Source organism: Bemisia tabaci, chromosome 5, assembly GCF_918797505.1.
Source record: "Bemisia tabaci chromosome 5, PGI_BMITA_v3".
Lineage (NCBI taxonomy): Eukaryota > Metazoa > Arthropoda > Insecta > Hemiptera > Aleyrodidae > Bemisia > Bemisia tabaci.
Window position 1 is genome coordinate 35450981 of NC_092797.1, and position 22515 is coordinate 35473495.

General features: G+C 35.3%; 2 protein-coding genes across 2 annotated transcripts; one reads left to right on the top strand and one right to left on the bottom strand.

The window, feature by feature from the left end:
- The first annotated feature begins 564 nt into the window (after positions 1–564).
- On the top strand, positions 565–11323 carry LOC109040806 (protein mothers against dpp). The gene is made up of 8 exons (XM_019056879.2): positions 565–734; positions 2044–2334; positions 3185–3356; positions 3932–4126; positions 4892–5025; positions 5977–6175; positions 6924–7164; positions 7828–11323. The coding sequence occupies exons 2-8, from the start codon at positions 2068–2070 to the stop codon at positions 7985–7987; spliced, it is 1368 nt and encodes a 455-aa protein (XP_018912424.1). The 5' UTR covers positions 565–734; positions 2044–2067; the 3' UTR covers positions 7988–11323.
- Positions 11324–13064: 1741 nt separating this feature from the next.
- Positions 13065–22412, bottom strand: LOC109040805 (EH domain-containing protein 1). The gene is made up of 7 exons (XM_019056878.2): positions 22191–22412; positions 20773–21549; positions 20181–20289; positions 19234–19407; positions 18394–18526; positions 17009–17179; positions 13065–15485 (listed from the first exon to the last, which is right to left on the bottom strand). The coding sequence occupies exons 1-7, from the start codon at positions 22271–22273 to the stop codon at positions 15265–15267; spliced, it is 1668 nt and encodes a 555-aa protein (XP_018912423.2). The 5' UTR covers positions 22274–22412; the 3' UTR covers positions 13065–15264.
- Between the last annotated feature and the right edge of the window lie 103 nt (positions 22413–22515).

The following is a 22515-nucleotide window of genomic DNA, read 5'->3' on the forward strand; positions in this document are numbered from 1 at the left end:
CGTCTGTCAAAAATTGCGCTTGAGAAAAATTGTCAAGTTTTCACACCAAAAAAAAAAAAAAAACTACTCGTAAGCTAGAATCTAAACTTACCTACGTTCTACTGTACTAACTTAATACAGATTGCAGTCAAAAACTTGGAATGATTTTAGTAAACGTCTCAAAAGATGGCGTTCCTTAAAATTTGGTCAAAAAATCAAACCCCCCTGAATTTGCAGGGCTGTAAGAGTGTTGGAGAATTTATTTAAATTGCCTTAATTTTGAAGCCAGCTACCTATTTTCCCCCAAAAATTATCAGTTGTGTTTATTTGTAGAGAAGGAGTGGTAGGGGGGGGGGGGGGTGGCGGCTGTAAAATAATGTCGGTCATAAGAAAAAGTCACAAATTTTGTGCACAGGAACCACCTATATGAACGATCCCCCCCCCCCCCCTCCCCGGACTGACTGAACCCATTTACGTCCAATGAGAGGCTCGAGATCTAGAATCCCGCATTTTACGTCGGTAGTGATGACGTCATCAGTTGTACTTTTCTTACGCACAGTCAGCACATGGCCGTCATAGCATCTTCCACCCCCCTCCTGTCCACAGCAGATGTAAATAGTAAACATTTGTGAATTAGTAATAGTACCCTAATATCCACAACAATAACGTGCAAAAAATTATTCCTTTCACATGCGAGTTTTTTCCTGAATTTTTCCTCAACCGTGCCACATTATTCAGCGTCATTTTAATCCAAGGTTAGCTCTTGTGTGTTACTTTCGGATTTTCCTCCACAAGTGATTGAAATGGTGATCCATTTTTTAGGTTAAATAATGATGATATACATATCTTATAGAACTTTTCTAAGAATTCCGGCTCCTTGTGCTGGCTGTCCGCCGCTCATTTCAATTCATCCCTATCGTCTCACTCAGCTCCACATCAAATAATTTTCCCTGTCTTCCTTGTATTTGTAGCGTTTCAGTCTTGTCTCTTATGATAAGCGCCTCTCAGCATCATGGATGTCTCGTTTTAAGGTACTGCATGATGATCACTTCTCGCAGTTGCTCTCTTGGAACTAAGCGACTGTCTTTGTCCATCTTTTGATCAGAAGAAATACGCACAGCTTTGCTTCATGTCAAAGGCTCACTTAATGGCCATGCGTTGCCTATGAGAATAGAGAGGCCGTAACTACTCAGTTTTGTGACATCAAGCCAGTAGATATTTACCAAAAACAACAAGCATCTCTGGGTCATTGGTGCATTGATGAGTGAGGTAGTCGCTGCGTGGACCAATCAGAGTAGCCCTCGATAGGCGATGAGTGGCACGTTTGAATCTGAGAGGAATAGTGATTTTCAGTATTTCCCCAATTCTTAGACAATGTCACATATGGGTTAGTTAGTTTTCTGAAGTGAAATTTCATCTTCTTTTGAAAAGGTCCTTATGAATTGTTGCATCAGATCAACCCCCGAGAAGATATCGGCACGAAAGAAACACACGTCAGGCGTTCTCCCATCAGAACACATGTTAAATCGTGGCTGAGTTTCATCTACTAGTGTGACGTCACAAAAACGTAGTTACAGCCTCTCCATTCTCGTAGGCAACGGGCCAAATTTCCTCAATGACTACATCTTTTTAAAATTTTGAGTTACCGTCTGAATGGAACAGCGTTGGCTCAGTATTCTACCAGTAGATTCAGTCTACAAATTAAGTAGTGCTCCCAGAAGGAGGGCATGAATAACAAATTTTTTGGAATTGAGTTAATGACAGAACACCACATCTGATAAATAATAATGCATCCTAACGCCGAATGATTCTACTGAAAATTTGTTTTAATATCCTTCTGTTTCAACACAAGTCTAATAATTCATAATCGTTTATTTGACTGACTTTTTGGTAATACCTAACTGCATCGATGAAGTTGGACGATAAAGGTTCAGATTTGAATGGCTTAAGGGAATGTGTCCTCCCTTCTCAAAAATTATGTGCCTGAAGTATTTTTTTCCAAGGCTACTTTGCTTTTTTTATGAATTTAGTTTGTCCTAATCTATTTTTCTGTGTAATTTTCAGGGTAGGATTTGTATCAATTTTATCATGGATGAAGAATCAGAGAGCACAAGTGGAGGACCCATGTCAACTCTGAATTCTTTGTTCTCGTTTACAAGTCCTGCTGTAAAGAAATTATTGGGTTGGAAACAAGGAGACGAAGAAGAAAAATGGGCAGAAAAAGCTGTTGATTCTCTTGTGAAGAAGTTAAAGAAGAGTAAAGGTGCAATTGAGGCTCTAGAGAAAGCATTAAGCTGTCCTGGCGAGCCAAGCAAATGCGTAACTATTCCTCGAAGCTTAGATGGAAGGCTTCAGGTATGATTCTTGAAATAAGTAACTGGGTAATCATAAGCAAGTCCGTCACTTTTGCATTGAGATTTTTGAAGAAGATCTAAGTATGAGTGATAGTTTAGGACTGGTAGCCTATCAGCAATAGGGATGCAAATAATCATTTTAAATATTAAATGTACATTCTTCTCAAATATCTAAGGTGTACGAAATTGGAAAGGTATGAGTGCAAGAGGAAGGCCAGAAATAAGGAACATTCGGTAACACCATCCAAAGGTCTCTTATACTACATAATTAAAACTACTAATAATATACTTACTACTAAAACTACTATAATTCTATATAATAATTTTGAATTAGGTACCTCACAAGATGCGGGAGGGAATGATTAATCTGGTGGATAAGGATATTATACAAATTATGGATAGGCGAGTAGAAAGGCGAATGGAGGTTAAGTTTAGTGATGATTACATAGTCAATAGGGTGCTACTTTTCAAAGGAATGAGGGATTACTTGATGTTTGAATGTAACAGGCAGGAACATCTGGACATCAACCGTTATAAGAAAACGGTCGTCAGGGAAAGGCACAGGTTCAGGAAGCGAATTGGGGAGATGGAGGATTGCTGCCCAGGTGCTACAGGTGGAATGAATTCAGTTTTTAGGATAGAAGAGATGGTAGGTAGGAACTGAATGGGATTAGCCCTTGAGGGTATTTGAAGTAAAAAAAAAATCAACCATATGTGTTTTTTCCTCGTAGTTTTCAAATGGAAGTAAACATTCTGGTAGTCTTATACATTCTTCTCTTTCCAATTTGTTACTTCTTTCCTCAGACTCTGTCACAATCCATACATTTAAATTGCTTGGTTTCTTTTCCTAGGTCTCTCATCGTAAGGGATTGCCTCATGTTATTTACTGTCGCGTCTGGCGGTGGCCTGATTTGCAATCTCATCATGAGCTAAAACCTCTTGAACATTGTCAGTACCCATTTTCAGCTAAGCAAAAGGAAGTGTGCATCAATCCGTATCATTATAAACGTGTTGAAAGTCCAGGTAAACTTTTCCATTTTTTATGAAACAATTAAAAAACGAATGTGATTAATTTGAAATGTCTATTAGTGCAAATGGGAATTCATCTATAAATGAGAAGGATAGATAAGAATCTATTTTTCAGTTGAGACAGTTTTTGCAAAGGAAATTTAAGTAGTATGTCCAGATTCCAGTAACTGTAGCAAAAAAGTCTCCTAAAATGTTGAAAATCCTACAGATCAGAGAATGCTGACTTTTTTAAAAATTGAAAATAGTTTTGCAAGTAAGACCAGAATTTCAAGATACCCCTTGAAATTTCCTTGACTTGAAACCTCCTTGAGAGTTCCTAATATGTATGTATAAAAATCCATTTTACAATGGAATATAAAGGATATTCCAAGTTAAGGAGCCGCTCATAATATCAGCTTACACTTAAAGAAAAGCTGAAGCTCTGGACATGAATTAGAAGATTATTTTACCTTAATCTGGGATTTAATAAAAATCCAAGCCAGAATTATCAAGGCAAGGGTACTATCTTACTGCTGACACACATAGTCTTTTGTCTTTTGCTAGATAACCCTCTCTTCTTTTTTCTCCAGTTCTGCCTCCAGTGCTTGTACCAAGACATAGTGAATTTGCACCTGGACATTCATTGCTTCCGTATCAACAGTTATCTGAGCCAAGCATGCCGCACAATGTTTGCTATTCTGCTGCTGGATTCAGTCAACCTACCTCACCAGTAAGCTCGGCCAACTCAAATCCCCACAGTCCATACCAATCCAGTAGTCTTGCCGGTATGTTTTTTCCTCCTTCTGTTATTTTGCACTTCTACCTATCAAAAAAAGCCCAACATTGTTTAAACAAGCAAATTGTTTGTATTCCTGAGATATGATATCAATGTTGCCACAAAGTTTGCTGTCATGCAATATGTTTGCCATCGCAACAACGTTGTCAAAATGAAATTAACAGTCTCAAATTAGCAGTCTGGTGGTCCATAAAAAGAAAAAAAATAGCTATGTAAAAGCTGATGTTTATTACAGACTCTATGCATGCAGTGCTTCAAATTTAGCACATCTCTTGATGACTTAAAGGGCAGTTCTTTTAGATTTCATATTTGAAATATTTCGCCATGGAGATGTATTATAATTCTACTTGTTCTAGATAATTAAGTTCTATCTTATTACTACTTATCTGAGCTTCATGAATGTTAAAACATGGATTTTTCTTGTCATTTTTGCATGAATTAAAAATGAAAGAATTCTCAAAGTAATGGAGTTAAGTAGCCCAGACCTCATTTTCTTAAAGCACAAGTTATTTTTCATATCTGCTAGCAAATTGCAGCTTGATGCACTTAGTATTGAATAAATGAAGCTATCCAAAGTTCTGACTTTATGCCTTCCCTCATACTTTAAAATTTTTTCTGAGTTTTGAAATTTAGTAGGAAATCTCTAGTGTTAATCATTTGCCAAAATTCAAACTGTTTACAAATTAGATTGTTTTGCATATCCTTTTGTATCAGAAAAGAAATGTTTTCTATTTTGCTATTTTAATTGTCATAGAAACACCTCCTCCTGCATATAGTGCACCAGATGATCCAAAACACAATGCGGGTCGCTCACCACAATCAGATCATGAACAAGAAAATATGGATACTGGAAACAATATGACTGAAGTTGCTCCGGTGGCTTACCAGGTAGATTTAATAATTTTTTTACCCTTGCACCTGTTTCTAAATGTGGGATTGTCAATCAAAAATCATATTTTCGAAAATGAACGCTCGAAAAGCCATCATAAAAATTTGTCAAAAAGTTCCCAAAAAGAAGATTATTTTTGACTCCCTTGGAATTTCTGAAAAATAATTTAAGATTGAGATTTAGTCATGCATGAAAAAAATAGTCCTTTCTCCTTCAGCACATTAAGTTTATAAGTCAAAAGGTACAAACCACCAAACAATCTCTCACCGAAAAGTCGGCCATAAAGTCAAGGACAGTCAGTCCTTGAATCATCCATTTTAATTGTAGTTTATCTGTGAAATGAGGTTTATTCTCAAATATGTCAATTCGTACTCCCAGATTTATTTACAGATGTCATAAGATAAAATCAGTATCAGTCTACACTAATTCATAGGACAGGAAATTTTGTCCAACATCCTAAATTTCCCGTTGTTAATTGTTTTTTAAATTTTGGAATATACTATAAATAATTCAACTCATCAAGATTATTCTATAAAAATTATTGTTATACGGGAAATATTTTGCATTGTTGTAATAAATCTAAAGTTTTATCAGAAATTCCTGATTTCTAACCACTACTGAACCACTAAATTAAATTACCTTTAAATTATCTTACAAATATCTGGAGCTACCCAAGAGTTATATATCATACATGCCGCAAGCTTATTTTCTCAAAACACTTATAAGAAGAGCAGGTTGTAAAAATCATCATGGTGGCAGCTGTGTTGATCAGAGACAATTTGGCAATATGGGTAAAAGTATTGAGAGTTGCAAAAAAGCTTCAGCATTCTTTTATTTGCTTTTCTAGGTCCGCCAAACTGTGTTTACCTCTATCATACAACTTTTAAACTTGGCAATCAAAATTAATGTATCTGACTTTAATTTACTAATTGGAAAATGGTTGATTTTAGGAGCAACCTTATTGGGCAAGTATTGCATACTATGAATTGAACTGTCGTGTTGGAGAAGTGTTTCACTGTCAACCTCACTCCATTATTGTCGATGGTTTCACAAATCCTAGTAACAATATGAACAGGTTTTGTTTAGGACAACTTTCAAATGTCAACAGAAATTCCACTATTGAAAATACCAGACGACATATTGGCAAAGGTGAGTAATCTTTCAGTTATCATAATTACAGCGCTTAAGTTGCACAGTGTGTGGTACCAAAGATGAGGCCGCACAAGTTGATCATCAAATTGGAGCTGATGATTGGTGTGAACCTTTTGGAGCCAACGTTCATGCCTCAAGTGCTTGGCCGTTTGATTTTCTTTGAACACATCATAAGCGCTGACCTCAGTTGTTAATTGGAGCATTGCACATTGCATGGCTTACAATGTGCACCTTATGACAACGCAGTCAACTTGTTCTTTCAATAACTTGATAACTAGCCTAAAACCACGTTTAAATATTATTCTTTTTCTATTGCTCTTTTTGGACTTTTATTTGTTTAAATTTCTAGCGGTGTAAGGCGTGAAGCATCAATTAACAACAGAGCTGTTGCAATATCCAGGAATTGCCTGAAAAATAGGCGTTTGCACTGTAAATTTTTGTAAAATGAGGTTGAGTCTCAAATATGTATGTATATGAGTATGTATTTTTAAAGGAGAAAAAATCAATATTAATCCTCGAAGTTTTCACAAAGTTTTCTTTGCACTGGAAAGGAAAATCACAGAAGTTTTCAAGAGCTGACGATCAGAAGTTTCCCACCCAAAAAATAAGTACGACAAGAAGTCGTTGCAAACCCAGATATGTGGTCTGGTAGTTTCAGCGTTGATATGTACATCCAAAATCCGCTATTTTTTTAATTAATACCTAGGTAGCATGATTGATGAATTTACTTTTTTTTTCTCAACAGGAGTTCACCTTTATTATGTTGGTGGGGAAGTTTATGCTGAATGTTTGTCTGATTCAGCAATTTTTGTGCAATCTCGCAATTGTAATCATCATCATGGTTTTCATCCTTCAACTGTTTGTAAAATTCCTGCTGGATGTTCTCTAAAAATTTTCAACAATCAAGAATTTGCCCAACTTTTGTCGCAATCAGTAATTCATGGCTTTGAAGCTGTATATGAGCTGACAAAAATGTGTACCATAAGGTATTTATATTCCAAAGCACCTTTTAGTTTCCTTCTTTTTCGCCGCTTCTTAAGTTTTTCTCTCTATGATTTTCAACTGATTGCTTAATATTTAATGTTAAAATTTAATCATTTCAGATTTCAGTATTCAGCATTCTTAACTTTGGCGCCAAAAGTTCAAGTTGAAAAGCCTAGCTCCTGATCATAAGAAGCATGCATAATGAACATATTTATGATTAATTCTTTTTTTCTTTTTTTTCTAAGGTCAAGAGCTCAAGTTCGAAAAAATTTTGTCACCTCTACTTTGAGCAGTGGAGGAAAGATAATTCAAGTTTTGAATTCTTCATAATTTAGTGAGAGGATAAAAAGCACTAAAGCCACCAAATCCTTTTAAGTTGTGTGTAGTGTTTTATTTAGGGCTCAGTATGTTTTGAGACAAGATCCATTTTTCATGTTCATCTCTACTACAGTAAGACCTCGAATAATTGGATTGCGATTTAACGGATTCCGCTATTTAACAGATCAATCCTGCGGTTCTTTCAGCGGGACCCTTTATCATGATTTAATGGATTCGTCCTCTGGTCCTGTGAAATCTGATAAATTGAGATCTTACTGTATTTCAAGATATTTAATTTCTTATCAATTTCCATACCTCCTCTAACTTGAATGGGTCTTTTATTTCAGGATGTCATTTGTGAAAGGCTGGGGAGCTGAATATCACCGACAAGATGTGACATCGACACCTTGTTGGATAGAGATTCACTTACATGGCCCGTTACAATGGCTGGACAAGGTTCTCACACAAATGGGCTCACCGCACAATCCTATCTCATCGGTATCATGAGCAGCAATCCTCCTTTTCTTCGACTTTTTTCTTTGGTTAAATTTTACTAATCAATTCGTGCCAAATGTGAATAGCTTGAAATTTACTATGCAGGTATGTTTAGTGTGAATGAAGCACCAACTTTGCGCCGAAAATATTGAATCTATTCTCCTTCAATCAGGCTATATGGATGAAAGAATTTGGATTCATCAATCATCAACTATTTTGTGATTATTTGAAAAAGGTCTTGCAAACAAATGAGCTGAATGAACTGAATTCATCCATCATTTTGTGGATGTTTGAAAAAGGTCACGCACATAAAATTTTATCGATTTGATGTAAACAAAGATTTGATTGAAAAAAAATTACAGAACTTTTTAATCAATTTTTTGTTTTGAACTGAAGTGCCAATTTTCTCTCTCTTTTGTTATAAGTTTTAATAATTACAAGGTTGTGTTTGCTGCTCAGTAAAATCCTACTTGTAGGTTCTTTTAAGTATGAGATTACTAGTCAAAATACCTGTGAGCTTCTTCCTGATTTAAAGAGAAAGAAAATACATATTAGTAAATTTAAAAAAGGCATGATGCAATATTTTGGTTTCCTTGTTTTCTTTATTTTTTTTTTTTTTTAATTATTATTATTATTGGGGAAGAATCAGTTATTCTTGATGGTCCGTTCTCTTTTTAAAATTGTAATATTCGAAAAGTGTTCTTTGTGCATCATTTTTTACTCTCTAAAAGACTTCAGCAAGAGCTGTGGGTGCTTCAAACATCTAATTTCAAAGTCCATGGGGTGCTGCAGAGCTACAATCATTTTTCTTGATAGAGTTTTATTTGTATTTTGTTCGAGGTTTTGACCTTTAATTAATTTTTTTATCTAGAACTAATTTTTCAGTTACTGAAGTTTTATTCGTTTTCCAGCAGCTAAGTATGGAAGATTGGTTGACCTTTTATTTTCATTGAGTGTACCTGTAAGGGGCTGTACGCATGAATTACGTAACGCCATTGAGGAGAATCTCCACTTTTAATTCCAACATTAATCCCTGCAGGGTTATTTTCAGGAATCTACAAGACTGACAAGAATTTTCTCAAATTTCATGAAATCTTTTTTACGTAACCCAAACGTAAGTTTCCCTATTTTATTTCATAAAAAGTATCATAGACAAATCAAATTAGTAATTAAAATTCTGTGACCATACTTTCAGCTTTCTAATGAGCTACAGTTTTTAACATTTGGTGCATGTGTTACTGAGGTAGCTAACTTTTCCCAAGCCCCTCCCCCCTCTCACTGCGATTTTTGATTGATAGGTGTAGCTGTGGGTCCGATTCTGAAGCGTAGTTGTAATGCATTTCACATGTATCGTCAATCAATTTTAATGCTGGTTATGTTTAAAGATGCTTAAGTTCACTTTTCTACGTAGAACACAGAAATACATCATCAGAACAGGAGAAACATTAGACCTCTCTCCACTGCCACGATTGAGGGGGATTTGGGAAGGATCGTTGGGTTGTAATCCCTTGATTAAAGATCTCATGGGAATACCAACCCTGGTTGAATTTCAAACAAAGATGCAAGTGAATTTTCCAATCACGATGATTTGGGCATTAATCTCTCTAATAATCTCTTCTTATCAGAAAATTCACCATGCAGGAAGGCATGCACCTTATCCATAATAGGTTTAGATATCGGATACCCTTGCTCAAAAGGAGAGGGACGAGCACTTAGCTTCAATGCACTTATTCAGGAGTGGACTCAATCGAACCCACGGCAACAGGAGAGGCCCTCAGAAATAGTTGAAAATCTCAGCAATCCGTGGACTGAACTTAAAAAACTTTAGCTCTACTTTTTAACTAAAGCTGCAAGTATGGGCAATAGAATTTTATTCGCAGATTTGCTTCATCAACGATACTTTTTGAGAAATAAAATAGGGAAACTTACTTCTGGACATACCCTCTTACAAGTAAAGACAGTATCTAAAATGTTGGAGACTCATTCATCTAATGCGATAAGACTATTTTTTCACAGTCATTACTCATAGCCAACCTAAATACCTGATTATTTTAAAATTTTTCCTGGCATTTGAAGGGGACTAGAGCCAATTTTGCCTAATCTGTAGAAGGGTATTTAGTCTACTGCTTTCAGCGCATTTCAGAGTTTAAGCAAGTGTCAAGAAAATTTAAATTTTGCGTTACATAATTCATGTATGACCCTGACAGTTCTTATATTGTAAATGTGGTATGAAGTTATAAACCATTCTCACTCAGGTGATTTGTTTTTCTTTAAACGCAAGTCCATCCAGTCAAAAGTAATCTTGACCGAAGAGTTGTGTTTGCTGGCATGAAATATGCTTCTGTACCTATTATGCAATATTTTTTTGTAAAGCCTTTTACTTTCTCGTAAAGATAGTGCTTTACTTTTTCTTTTAAAAGCTGATCTGTTCAGATTATTTTCAATCACAGTGACTTTCTAGTGTTTTATATTTTTTACTATGTAATTGTTCACAATCTTAGTATCACGTTTCTTTTTGATCTCAATTGGATAAGAACTGAATTTTTTCATCTTTTAAAGGCATCAAGGAAGAAGAGAATGAACAAAATAATTTTAAAAAATCATTGTTTTAATCGCTTTTGATGTTCATTTTATTTGTAAATCTGTAATTATCATTTTGAAAGAATTGTTGCTTTGATAATGTTGTTTTACAAAAGCCCAACTCTGTGTTAAGTTTCAGAAGTTATTTTATGTACTGATGTAATGTTTATTTTTTTAGTTCATCCTGCTTCTCTGCAAAAAATCAATATCATCAATCTGCAAAGAAAAGTCATTACCATTTAAATAAAAACTATTTCAACCTGCAATTTTTTGCTGACTAAATACGTCAATTTTTAGTGGTGTTATCCAATAGGCTTCACTCGGATTAGGGGTGCAGAAACTTTCCAACCATGCAAATGGCCCGGTCATGTGAAATGGGGTTAACCTGTGGTAATGGGATAAAATTGGGGAAGGTTGTTGCATTTTCTTAAATTTTTGTTTGACAATGTTTTTGAGTTGAAATTTTTTTGTCTAGTTTTTAGGGGAAAGTATTTGGAAATTTGGGTAAAAATGAGGAAAGCCAATTCTACGTAGGAGAAAGCTTGGAACTTTCTGCATCCTTGATTGGAATCAATTTGTCCTGAATATTTCAGGGTGAGATTTTGCATGATTATGAAGTTTCTTTGATTTTCTTTCATGCTTGGTCATTTAAGAAACAACCCTGTCAAAAAGAGTTGTTCAAAGCATCAATTTCGGCCTGTCCATGGGGCCTTCCTGAGATATGTTACATTTTTAACTATACCAGTTGCAATAAAACATTGATCAGAATTTTGTTTTTCATTTTTCCCTCCCAAATTATTAAGGAAGCGTCAGAACATTTTTGAGGATTTTTTTAAAACCAATTTAAAATAAGAATTATAATGAGCAGGGATGGAAAAAATTCTAAATTCATGAAAGTTATTTACAAGAAATTTCACGAAATTTTGTGAGACTCTTGGGGATGCATTTAGGAGGCCAAGGAACGCCTAAAAACAGTGATTCTAGATTTTGAAATTTTCACCCCAAGCCTAAACCATGCAAATGTTATAGTTTGGTTCGAAGGTTAGGTTGGGGCTTTTCTCTCTGAACTCCTCTTTGTGCCGCCCCCCCCCCCCCCCTCGCCGCCCCTTCGTGTGTAGCATTTAAGTAAGGTAGTATAATACTGCCAACACGAAGACCATTTGAAACGCTTCCAAATCTCCGAAGGTTCAATTATTAATTCCAAAAAAGATTAATAAATTTCAAATTTTGTGAAATTTATTCAAGTTCTTTGAAATTTCTCTTTCCATCTCGTGTACTGAGGTATGTAAGAATTATTATAAAAATACCAAGTGTGACTTTGATAATAATAATAATAAAAAATTGTCCAAATTGCAATTTCATTTACCATAGTTTAAAGGCTGGCTTGGCCGGGAAACGTGATAGTTCTCAATTTGACACCTCTGTCACTTTAAGAGACAAAAAATTTCTGATCTTCATCTCCAGAGAAACAACATGTTTTGTGCTAAGAAAATACATCAAACTTACATTAGGATCCATGAACAGGCAACGAAGTCAATTTCGAATAACTCTTCTAAATTTTGCATGTGTCGCCGGCAATTTGCAAGCCAGTGGTGAATAAATATAGAAAATCATAGAATTCAAAAATAAAAGAATAAGATTAGAGTGCTGATTGTGTTGCCTGTAATGTGAATAGACACTTTACCATCTTCGAAAACATGACAGAAATATGCACACTCAGAGGAGCGTGCATTGAACTTCGCGACATTAGTTGGGTTGAGATCGGACAGGCAACTAAACTAACATCGTGACAAAGCGTAGAGTATCACAAAGAATGAAGGCGCTTCAAGCCGAGATCATAATTTTGAAGACCTTAACCCTTAAAAATTGCATTATGCCGATGTGCATTATTGCGATTTATTGAAACAGCGTTTGAACCGCTTGCAAATTTCCGGCGACTGCTAATTGCCTGCGACACATGGACCTAGGGGTGTTCAAACGAATTCTTGCCGGAACGCTATCGATATCGTCTCTTATTGAAACTGGCAGCAGTACCGACAGTGGCGATGATATCGACAACAACCGGCCTTATCGGATTTTTGAGAGCTCGCACTCATTGCATTGTTGCCCCGCGTGTCGGTTTATCAGATTACCTGGCGCGGCGGCGCGTAAAATAGATGTACAAATGGCAACAGCTTATTTTCGCCGGCTCCGAAAACTCTGATCGCTATCGACAAGAGCGCTCATATCGTAACTTTTTCTTAACGGAACTGTTTCGGTGGCTTACCGACAACCGATTGAACAGCCCTACATGGACCATCAAAATTTAAAACGGAATTTATACTTCTACTGACTTCAATACTTTTTTTACAGCTCTTCATCTATCTCGTGGTGTGTACGATGGCTCTATTTGTCAAAGACTTTTAGAAGTGTTCATAAACGTTATTAGAATGACATCATCTGATTTTTTTTTCTTTCGACACCTCAAATGCTACGCGACATTCATTTTTGTAAAAAAATTATAACATATTTTATTTGACAAAACAAATTTATTTGTACAAAATATTATCATTGTTTTTCGAAAATCAATAATTTCAGGGATTACTCATGACCATTCCAACCAAGCACGCGATCACTTTCTCAAAACTCAATGATTTCTTGCGATTTCACTTTTTAAATTTTTTGACAAAGCGTTCTGTTCATATTGTTGGTTCTAAAAATTTTTAAGATCAGATGCTCTCGGTTTCGTTCAACTCTTCTGCTTCTCTTTAGCAGCCACAAGTTGAGCAGAAGTCGTTCTGAAACATGGAATGCTCCGATAATGCAGATAATAAAATTTTAAAACTTGAGGCAAAATGGGGAGGGACTTCCCGCTTTAAAAAATTGGTGAGTTCGAAATTCGAGCAATTTGGAAGACGATTTACGAACGTCACCATCAAAATATAATAATTCACCTGAGTATGGAATCTAAAACACTCAGAATTTGTTGATTTCTATTATAAAGCTATGAAAAAATTAGGAACTCCAAAATGTAACAAAATTTAGAGGTTTTCATAACCATCGGTTCAGGTTTGCATCAAGCTACAAAAACCAGGACTCAGGTTAGAATCTAGGTTTTTTAACTTTTTAATTTAATTTCTCCCAAACCTGAAAAAGTGGAATAACCCTCAGAATGCCTGTAAGGAAATACCAGCCCTCAGAAAGATTGGACCTGCGCATTGCAAAATAGTTCTGTTCCTGTGGCAAAATTGCTCATCTCTCCTCGGAAGCCGCCAAGCCCTGCAACCCCGAAGCCTTCAATGACCCAGACTTAAAAAATTTAGAGGCCGCAATAGATGAATAATTGAAGATCTTAGAATCTGACCATTGCTCTGTTTTTTCTAGGACGATGTGAACCTGAACCGACTGTTATTTAAAATGTCTACATTTTGTTTGACTTATCTCCAAGTTTCTTTTTTTTTATTTTTCCCATCGTTTCATGAGGGAGACAGACAAAATTTTCATTGACAAACCCAGGTAACAATTTCTTGTATGAAAATCTCAAATTAGGGCACTGCTTTGAGAAGCACGCTGGAAATCGATTTTTCAATGAATATTCTGAAAAAATTATGATGATTTACAAGACATTTGTTTCCGTAGAAAGGCGGTAGAGCCTTGGAAAATATTTTTTTCCAAAATTTAAGCGTTTTGATGGTAATGTTTCCAAATTTTAATTCAAATTATTGGGCAGATGGAATTTTTACAGATTTCTCAATACACACAGATACATCCTGTTTAACTTCTTGGAAATAAAGTTTCATAACAATGTGAAGCATTCTGAGATGGCGAGTCTCAACGCAATTGAATGATATGGAGTGACCCTTATACAAACTAATAACATTTTGAAAATAACAAACATAATTTAATAATTATGCAAAACAATATCTGGTTACATGGAAAAATACCATGTACAGAAGAAATATACCCAGAATTTTTTTATAGTTCTTCTTTAAATTTTAAGTTTTATAAGATTACAGAGAAAATTGCAGGAAAAATAATGAGAAGAGAGATAAAGCAAGGAGAGGCAAAAATATTGGAGACTAAGTCTGATTACATTACATTGCACTTGAGAATATCTCCACAGAAATTTGAAAAAAAATATTGGAAATTACTTTTAGATTTTGACCTAAAATTTTTTTAAAAAATTCTTGAATAGCTAAAATGTATTCATTTTATGTAATTAAAATTATTTGGAAATGCAGCCTCATAATACTATCATAAACATTCTTCAAAAACGATTCAAACTTAACCACAAAGGACACAAAGTTAAAAGGTTGAGTTGAATTTTTTAGTGTAGCTACCATGGGCACTTACACTATTATCATTATTTTTTTTCCAAAGATGAAAAAGGTAAATAAAAATGTTAAAATCTTCATTTGAGTAAAAACCTTTTTAAGGTGCAATGGTTGTCCTTTTAACCATTTGGAGGATAGACGCAGAAAACTTATCTTTATACCTCTCTATGCATGTGCTAATACATATTGAATTTCAGTAGATCACTTGGTAGATGAGGAGGAAAGACTAGTTTGCCTGAACTGTTTGCTGCTATTATTACAAAAGATAATGGAACAGCTGATAAAAGACCCATTAGAAATAAAATAAGTAGTTACAGTTTTGGATTGTACTTGGAGCACTGATAAACTATCATACTTGGATTTTGTTCTGTACTTTGGGTGTTAGTCCAAACTTTCCTAGGGTCTACTTGGAGCATGGTTCTTCTTTGACGGTGGTATTAGATGCTCTGGAAGCTTGTCAGGCAGCTCATGACCTTTCAATTTGATGTCTATTAAATGCATTGACAAGGCAAATTCATCCCTATCAAGAACACCATCTCCGTCAACATCAGCCAAATTCCAAATTTTGCCCAGGACATTGCTTGGTAGTTTTGATTTCATCATTTCTTCACGTGCAACTATAATGCAGAAAAATGAAGAAAAATTGGAATTAGTTTTTCATTGACGTATGCTTCGAATCCCACAGCAAACATAAACTGTGCTTTAGAAGCTGAAATAAATAGAATCAATAGTGCGCCCAAAGGTATGTTTGACACGGCAAAGTTTAGAATAAAAGCAGCAATTAGCCCAAAGGCTGTTCATAAAATACATCATGCTATGAAAAGGAGGGGGGTGGTTGAGAGAGTATTATGTTACAGGATGAAGACCTGTGTTGTGTGTTATAAAAGCATAATGAGGGATCAAAAAATCCCAACGTAGAGTTACATAGTATGAGAAGCCCCAAACCCAGAACGATTGTTGAATGATGATGGTTTTTTATTTAGGACTGATCCTGAGACATGGAAAGTTTATTAGTAGTGCTGCTAGCTGGACCTCCTAACTTCGCAGAAATTGTCATACCTAGTGAAAAGTCCCAGAAATCCTCCCCTCTTCCCAACCTTTCATGTATGAACATTTGTTTTTTTAAAATATTGCTTGGTATATAGCTTGTTGTGTGGATTCGAAAACAACTTTTCACAAGAAATTGGGTGTTTAGCTTAACACCATGTCTATTCTCTACACAAAGAAAGTAACTATAGGCTTAAAATATGTTGCGCAATTTTGCACTTGGGTGCAGAGAGTTCCTTGCCTTCCGTGATCTCACCCCTTTGGCTTTTTCAGGTGGCCTTTCAAAAAATTTCACTTCAGTTTTAAAAGGAGTGACCTTTTTTTTTGACTTGTCAGCTGAGCTTTGCACTTATATTAACTAAGTTTGGAACGTTTAAACCCCTGGGAACATTTTTTTCAATTTGATGCGCACCAGACCTTCTTGAGACAATCAGGTTTTAGGCAACACAGTAGGAGCAATTACAGTTCTTGCTGTAGGTCACTTGCACGAACTTTTGATATGGACAAGATAAAAAAGATATTTCTGGCAGAAAGATCAGGGGAGCAAAAATTTTGGGAGGGTTTCAAAAGTAAGATATTACTGGGAACTCATCAACATTTTCCTCATCATTCTGCACATCTTTGAATTCCTGCTTGGCTCACCTGCAGATCCATACTTGGGCAACTGTCAAATTAAAGCTCCCTGACATGTGTTTTAGGCAAGAAATATTCGTAGTTATTGCAAAATGTGTAGATTCGACTTGTAACACTTAAAGGAGCTGACATTTTAGGGCAAGGCCAATATTGCTTTTTACCCTGATCTTTTCATTTAAAAATTGGAACAGATAAACTATTCTCAAGTATTTTTGAGGATTTGCCTGAATGTGCATTATCAAAAACACCCAGTAGAGGTCTCGCTAAAAATGAAAAAAGTCTAGAGAGGAGTTTCTACATTTTGTTCCTGAAAAACAATGAGAGATTTTTATAAATCAAGATTTGGTCTCGCAAAGTGTAAACACTTTGCCAAAGTCTCATGAAAAAAGGGCAAAATAATGATAGTTGGCCTAAAGTTAACTACAAATAAAAAATAAAATAAGGTAGGAAAATAAAGTACCTGATACAACAATCTTGTTATCATTGTGAGCTAAAGAGTCATAAATACTGTCATATTTTTGTCTATATTTTTCGACGACCCATCCACGTTCGCTTTTGCCTTCATTGATACCAACGCCTTGATCATAACCAAAAGGTGTATTTTCTAGACCAGCACTTGTTAGGAACTCATCTAAACAGAGTAAAAAAAAATATTCATAAAAGAACATTATTTTCTTAAAAACTAGAGAGAAATGACACATTGCTCATGAATGGCATAGAATGAAAATAAATCATTCAGTGTAAGAAAACGATGATAAATGTGACAGTCATTTTAAGGAGATTTGGCAGGTTGCCCTCTTAGATAATAATTAAGGTGAATTGGACTGCATTTTGCAATTTGGAACTATAAATTCTGACTCTTCTGGAAAAACAATTATGTGCATAAGGCAACTAATGGTACATACGTTGTTTTTAAACCAGGCTACAATTTATAGTTCCAAATTGCAAAATGTAGTCCAATTATTACCTACATTTGCATCACTTCAACAAGACCAACAGACTGGATTCAGCTTCCTAAGTTCCTTTCATGTTATATTTTTTCAATCACAAACCAGATAACATAATGCCTTGAAATTTCAGGTGCATTTCCCGTAAAAAACAAAGAAAATACCCAAATATTCATGAAGCCTTAAAGTTTTCTGTTGAAAAATAAAACATAAGAGGAAATTAGGTAGTGTAGAATGCAGCCAGACTGATTCTAGTTGGCTGTCTAGCAATAGGTAGTTTGTTTTGCTTTTTGCATTTAACTTTAACATTTTACTTCAAAACTACATTACCCAAATATTGAAGTAGATTCCTAGTCCTGCCTTGCGACTTAAGTTAGTTTCTCAATCCACTTGACATAAAATTTAAGAATTTTCAGATCAGAAACTGGGTGCAGTACCAAAGCTGGGTATACAAACTATAATTTTAAGCGCAAGTACAATCTATCACTGCAATGCACAGCAAGCTCCTGTTTTTTGTGGATAAATGGGCTTGTTTTTGGTGTGAAGGCAGAGGCAAAGTAGATGACTACTTGACGAAATCTGAATGTTTCCAATTAAGGGAACAAAAAAATTAACCTCATACCATCAAGCTCACAAGTTTCTAGAACTTACGAGAATAGCTCCGGTGAAAACCACACTATAAATGGGTTACACCTGTTTGGAGGAGTGATCTTTGCCTGCTTTCCGGAGACAGTAATTACAGGCATTGAGCTCCCCGAGTAACATGGCAATAAGCTTTAGGAAAGCAGCGGATGAAACCCTAGAAGATGCAAATGCTATCTCGCCCACAAGGATTGAGAGAAAAGAATGAAGAGTGCAGAAAAAGAGAGAATAGAGAAAAGTGATAAGGTAATAATACTTTGTTTGCTTTCCTCAGCAGGTATGTTGGACATGATTTGAGGTAGATCTTTCACCATCATTTCATCAACAGCATTGATGAGATCTTCATTAAGGGACGGAAACTTGGAAAAATCATATGCTCTCAACTTCTCCTAAAAAAGATAAGTGGTTTTAAGTGCTTGAGTTGAAAAATGATAATAGAAGGTAGACTAATACAGTATTCTCTCAGGTTCTTGATACTTTTTGACGGTTACAGTATTTTGTGCGAATCTTTTCCTGAGTGCTATAATTCAACTGATACCATTCGCTAACTGCAACTATAAATTATTAGATGACCCCTTGAAGTTAAAATTTTTGGCTCTCTGCCCGTCATACTGTTAAGGATTCAACACAAGTGCATCAATGGAAATACGTGCACACACAGTTTTTAAAGCGCTTTGCCTCTTCATGCATGTTGTCTGAAAGGGTATAAGATACTTTAGGATTCCATATTTCCATCTCCAGTCATTAACTAATTGCTCTAAATCGCATGAATACTGTATATGCTTGAAAAAAGTCAATATGACTGCATTTAAAATTATGCATGAATTGTGACTTAGCAAAGTTTTGATAAAATTCCAAAAACAGCTAGCTACGTATGAACTCTTCAGTCCCTTTCCAAAGACGTCAGCGAGTGGTAACCTGCGAGAAGGGAAAGATGCAGGGTAAATGCATAACGTATTGCATTCATTGATAACTAAAGCTAGTTACCTATTTTTTAGCTCCAACAATAAGAGCATCCAACATGATTTAGAGAAAAAATCAGCACTAGCAGCCAAGAAGAGGTAAATAAAATGAGGGCAAGGAAAACCAACTTTACCTGAGCTTTTTCTAATTGAGGAAAATCACCTGGTGACAGACGATATCGACCTTGAATTGTTTGGAACATACTTGCCAAATTGTCGATTAAATTTTCTTGAATTGCGGCTTTATTCGAGAAAATGTTGAAGGTTGGCATTTGTCCACCCAATTCTGCAATTAAATAAGCCTGAGTCTACAAACAAACAGGCAGGCATCAAGAAATCATGAGCAAATCAGGTTCAATCATTCAACAGGTTTGAACAAATCTTAGAGGTAGAGTAAAGCTTAGAAGGGGAGCATTTTTTTGTTCCTCCAGAGACATCCAAAATTGAAAGACTTCGTAGGGAATATTTCCATAGCATCATAGAAGGATTCTTTTTAATTACTTTTTTTGTTATAACCTCTTATGTCACTCTATGTTACGTTGTTTTAAGAAATTTTCCTGATGTTCAGGTCTAGGAAAAAATTAGTTTCCTTCTCTAGTTTACTTTTCCATGAGAAAGTCTTTATATATTTTAGGAGTACATTATTTTTAGTTAACTTTGAGACCTATTCCTTGCAAAAAGTTGAGGCAAATAAACTAGATTACATCCAGTTTTTTCACAAACTTCTGCATTGGCTGATGATGACATTCTCCATTCAGGAATATGCTAAATCATAACTTTGGTTCCTTTATTCTCAAAACTTTGTACTTAGAACTGTAAACTTCAAATCATGTTAACTTTAAGTATAGTGAATTTTCTTTCAGAAAATACTCCAGGCAGTGCTAGCGATGACTGATTTGTCATCTTTTTTAACTTAAAGTCTTCTAGGTGTCTCTTGACTGATCACATATGTTATTAAAGGAAGGTGAAATCATTAGCTTCAAGAATTCTCAGCTTAAGTAAAACGGCTATGAGGCATTGTACAACCTTACCTGAAAAATGCATAAGTTAATTATTGGAGGATTTAGGGGTAAAAACTCACTTTGGCAAGCCTTGCTCGTTTACTTATGTCATTTAGTTTTCGTAAGGTGTTATTTCTAGGTAGCGACTGAATATCTTTCATGAGATCCATTTCTTCATCCTCAAACAACCTGAAAGGCAAAAGTTTAATAAAGTTGTACAAAGTTGAGATGAAGGCTTGTTACATTCTCCTCTTTAAAGGAAAGATTTTATGATCACTGACCTGCAAATTATAATAAAAAAGATTAATTAATCATCTGGTTTTTTAAAATATTACTTAACTGCAATAAATCAATTTTTTATTGGCAAAGATCGATTCGCTGATGCAATATATGCGAATACCTTGGTTAGTGAAATTTTTTACCCTATCGCGGATGCCAAAAGCAATTTGATTTTGAAAAAACAAGAAAAATTGGAAAATGCAGCCCTCACAAATTCAAACTTCCATCTTCAGGATGAAAATGGAGGACTTTGGAGGACTTAAGTCCAGAGGTTTTATTCTCATTCCACTGGTACTTTTGACAACTATTGAGACATGGCTGTTATTGGCTCACTATAAAAATCTCATTTGACCCATTCTTGGTATTACTGATGCATCCAGAATGCCTACTTACTTTCTGAACATATCATTCTGCAGAGGCTGATCCCAGAATGAACCGACGTAGACTCGTGATACTTCAGGAGTTCTTAGTACTTTTCCAAGGGACCACATCAACGCTCCATACACTCGCAGCAGTTCTTGATGACCAATTCTATCTGCTTTGTTTAAAACAATTCTTATCTTCTCATCATGCACTTTTAAAATTTCAATTGATCGTCGAAATTCATCGGATATATCTAATTTATTTGCATCAAATAAAAGGATGATACGATCAACTCGCTCTGCAAACCATTCCAGGACTCCGGTAAAATCATAGCCCCTGTCAATGCGTTGCTTTTCTCCAGACAAAATACCAGGTGTATCGATGAATGAAATTTCACCAAGTCTCGGCGAACTTGATAAAGAGCATTGCAATCTATTAAGAAAACTATTTCCAAAACTGGACAATGGTGTGAAAGGTTTTGATGAATCTGCGACTAAAGCATTGCCGGGGATATAACCTTCTTTCTCTCCATGCATGACAACGATGAATTTATCAGTGGTGGGCTCTGGGCCAATCCTCATTCCGGGAAAATCCCCATTGATGAGATATTTGATAAGTGTAGTTTTACCGGTGGAATACTGTCCCATTAACAAAATCATAGGCTTAGCATCAAAATCTTGATCTGTGATTTTAGGGAGATAAAAATCGTGAAAGAAATATTTCTCCTCCAGTGGTAACAATTTTGTTTTGTACAGATGTTTGAGTCCTTCGGTAACATTGGCAAAAGAGTTATTTTTATCAAAAATTCTGCAACAAACACAAGACAAAATAAAAAACAGATTCAGATGATGAACCAAAAGTATAGGACTTAATTGTATTTTCTAATTGCTGTGCTTGCTGATGAGAATTTTAATGAAAGTAGGTACATTGTTTTCCATAATCATCCTGAAAAGTTTGGATCATTCCAGAATAAGTGACTGGAAACATGTGTGGCAAAAATGCTTAAATCGTCTGAGTATTGGCTGGATGGCAGGAATTTTCCACTGAACTGATTGAGATTAATTTTAAACTTGGAGTTAGCAAAAGATTAAAGTGCGTTCGCTTGTTCACTTTCTCATTTGATTGGTAAGAGCGTAGAACTGGTTGAATTGTTAGTTGAAAAATGGAACTGAGTAAACATGGAACTGAGTTCCAATTCAATTTTAAATTTTTACGGAACGAAAGGACAAATTTTTTCCAACTATGAAGAAAATACGTAATTAGATGGTAGAAAAAACTTGCGACAAATTCCAAAGAATAATTTCTAGAGATCCGGAGTAAAAAGAATAGCTGAGATGCCACTTTCTCATTTTTAAGGACTTTAATCAGAGCACGGAAAATCATCTTCGAATTGACTTAAATTTGAGATTTACGAAGAGAAAAAAAAGAGAAGTTATGGACATACGTACCGAGTTTTCAAAAAATTTCTACAAGAAGGAAAAAATTGTTGACATTTACAGCGAAGCAGGCTGTGAGATTGAGCGAAATGCATGATCACAATAATCTTTCTAACACTCACTATCAATCAAAATAATAGGAACAAGAAAAATCCGTGTAATATCATAGGAATCACAGATCAATTAGCAATACTTATCAAGCTTATCAATATTTCTCAAGTTTCTAACCTCAATTACAGAATGTCTCCTCTGGCGAGCATTGTTGCGAAGTTAGACTTCTGAAATAAAACTTTGTCAGGCCATTACATTTATAATTTTAGACTTTTGGCAACGTTGA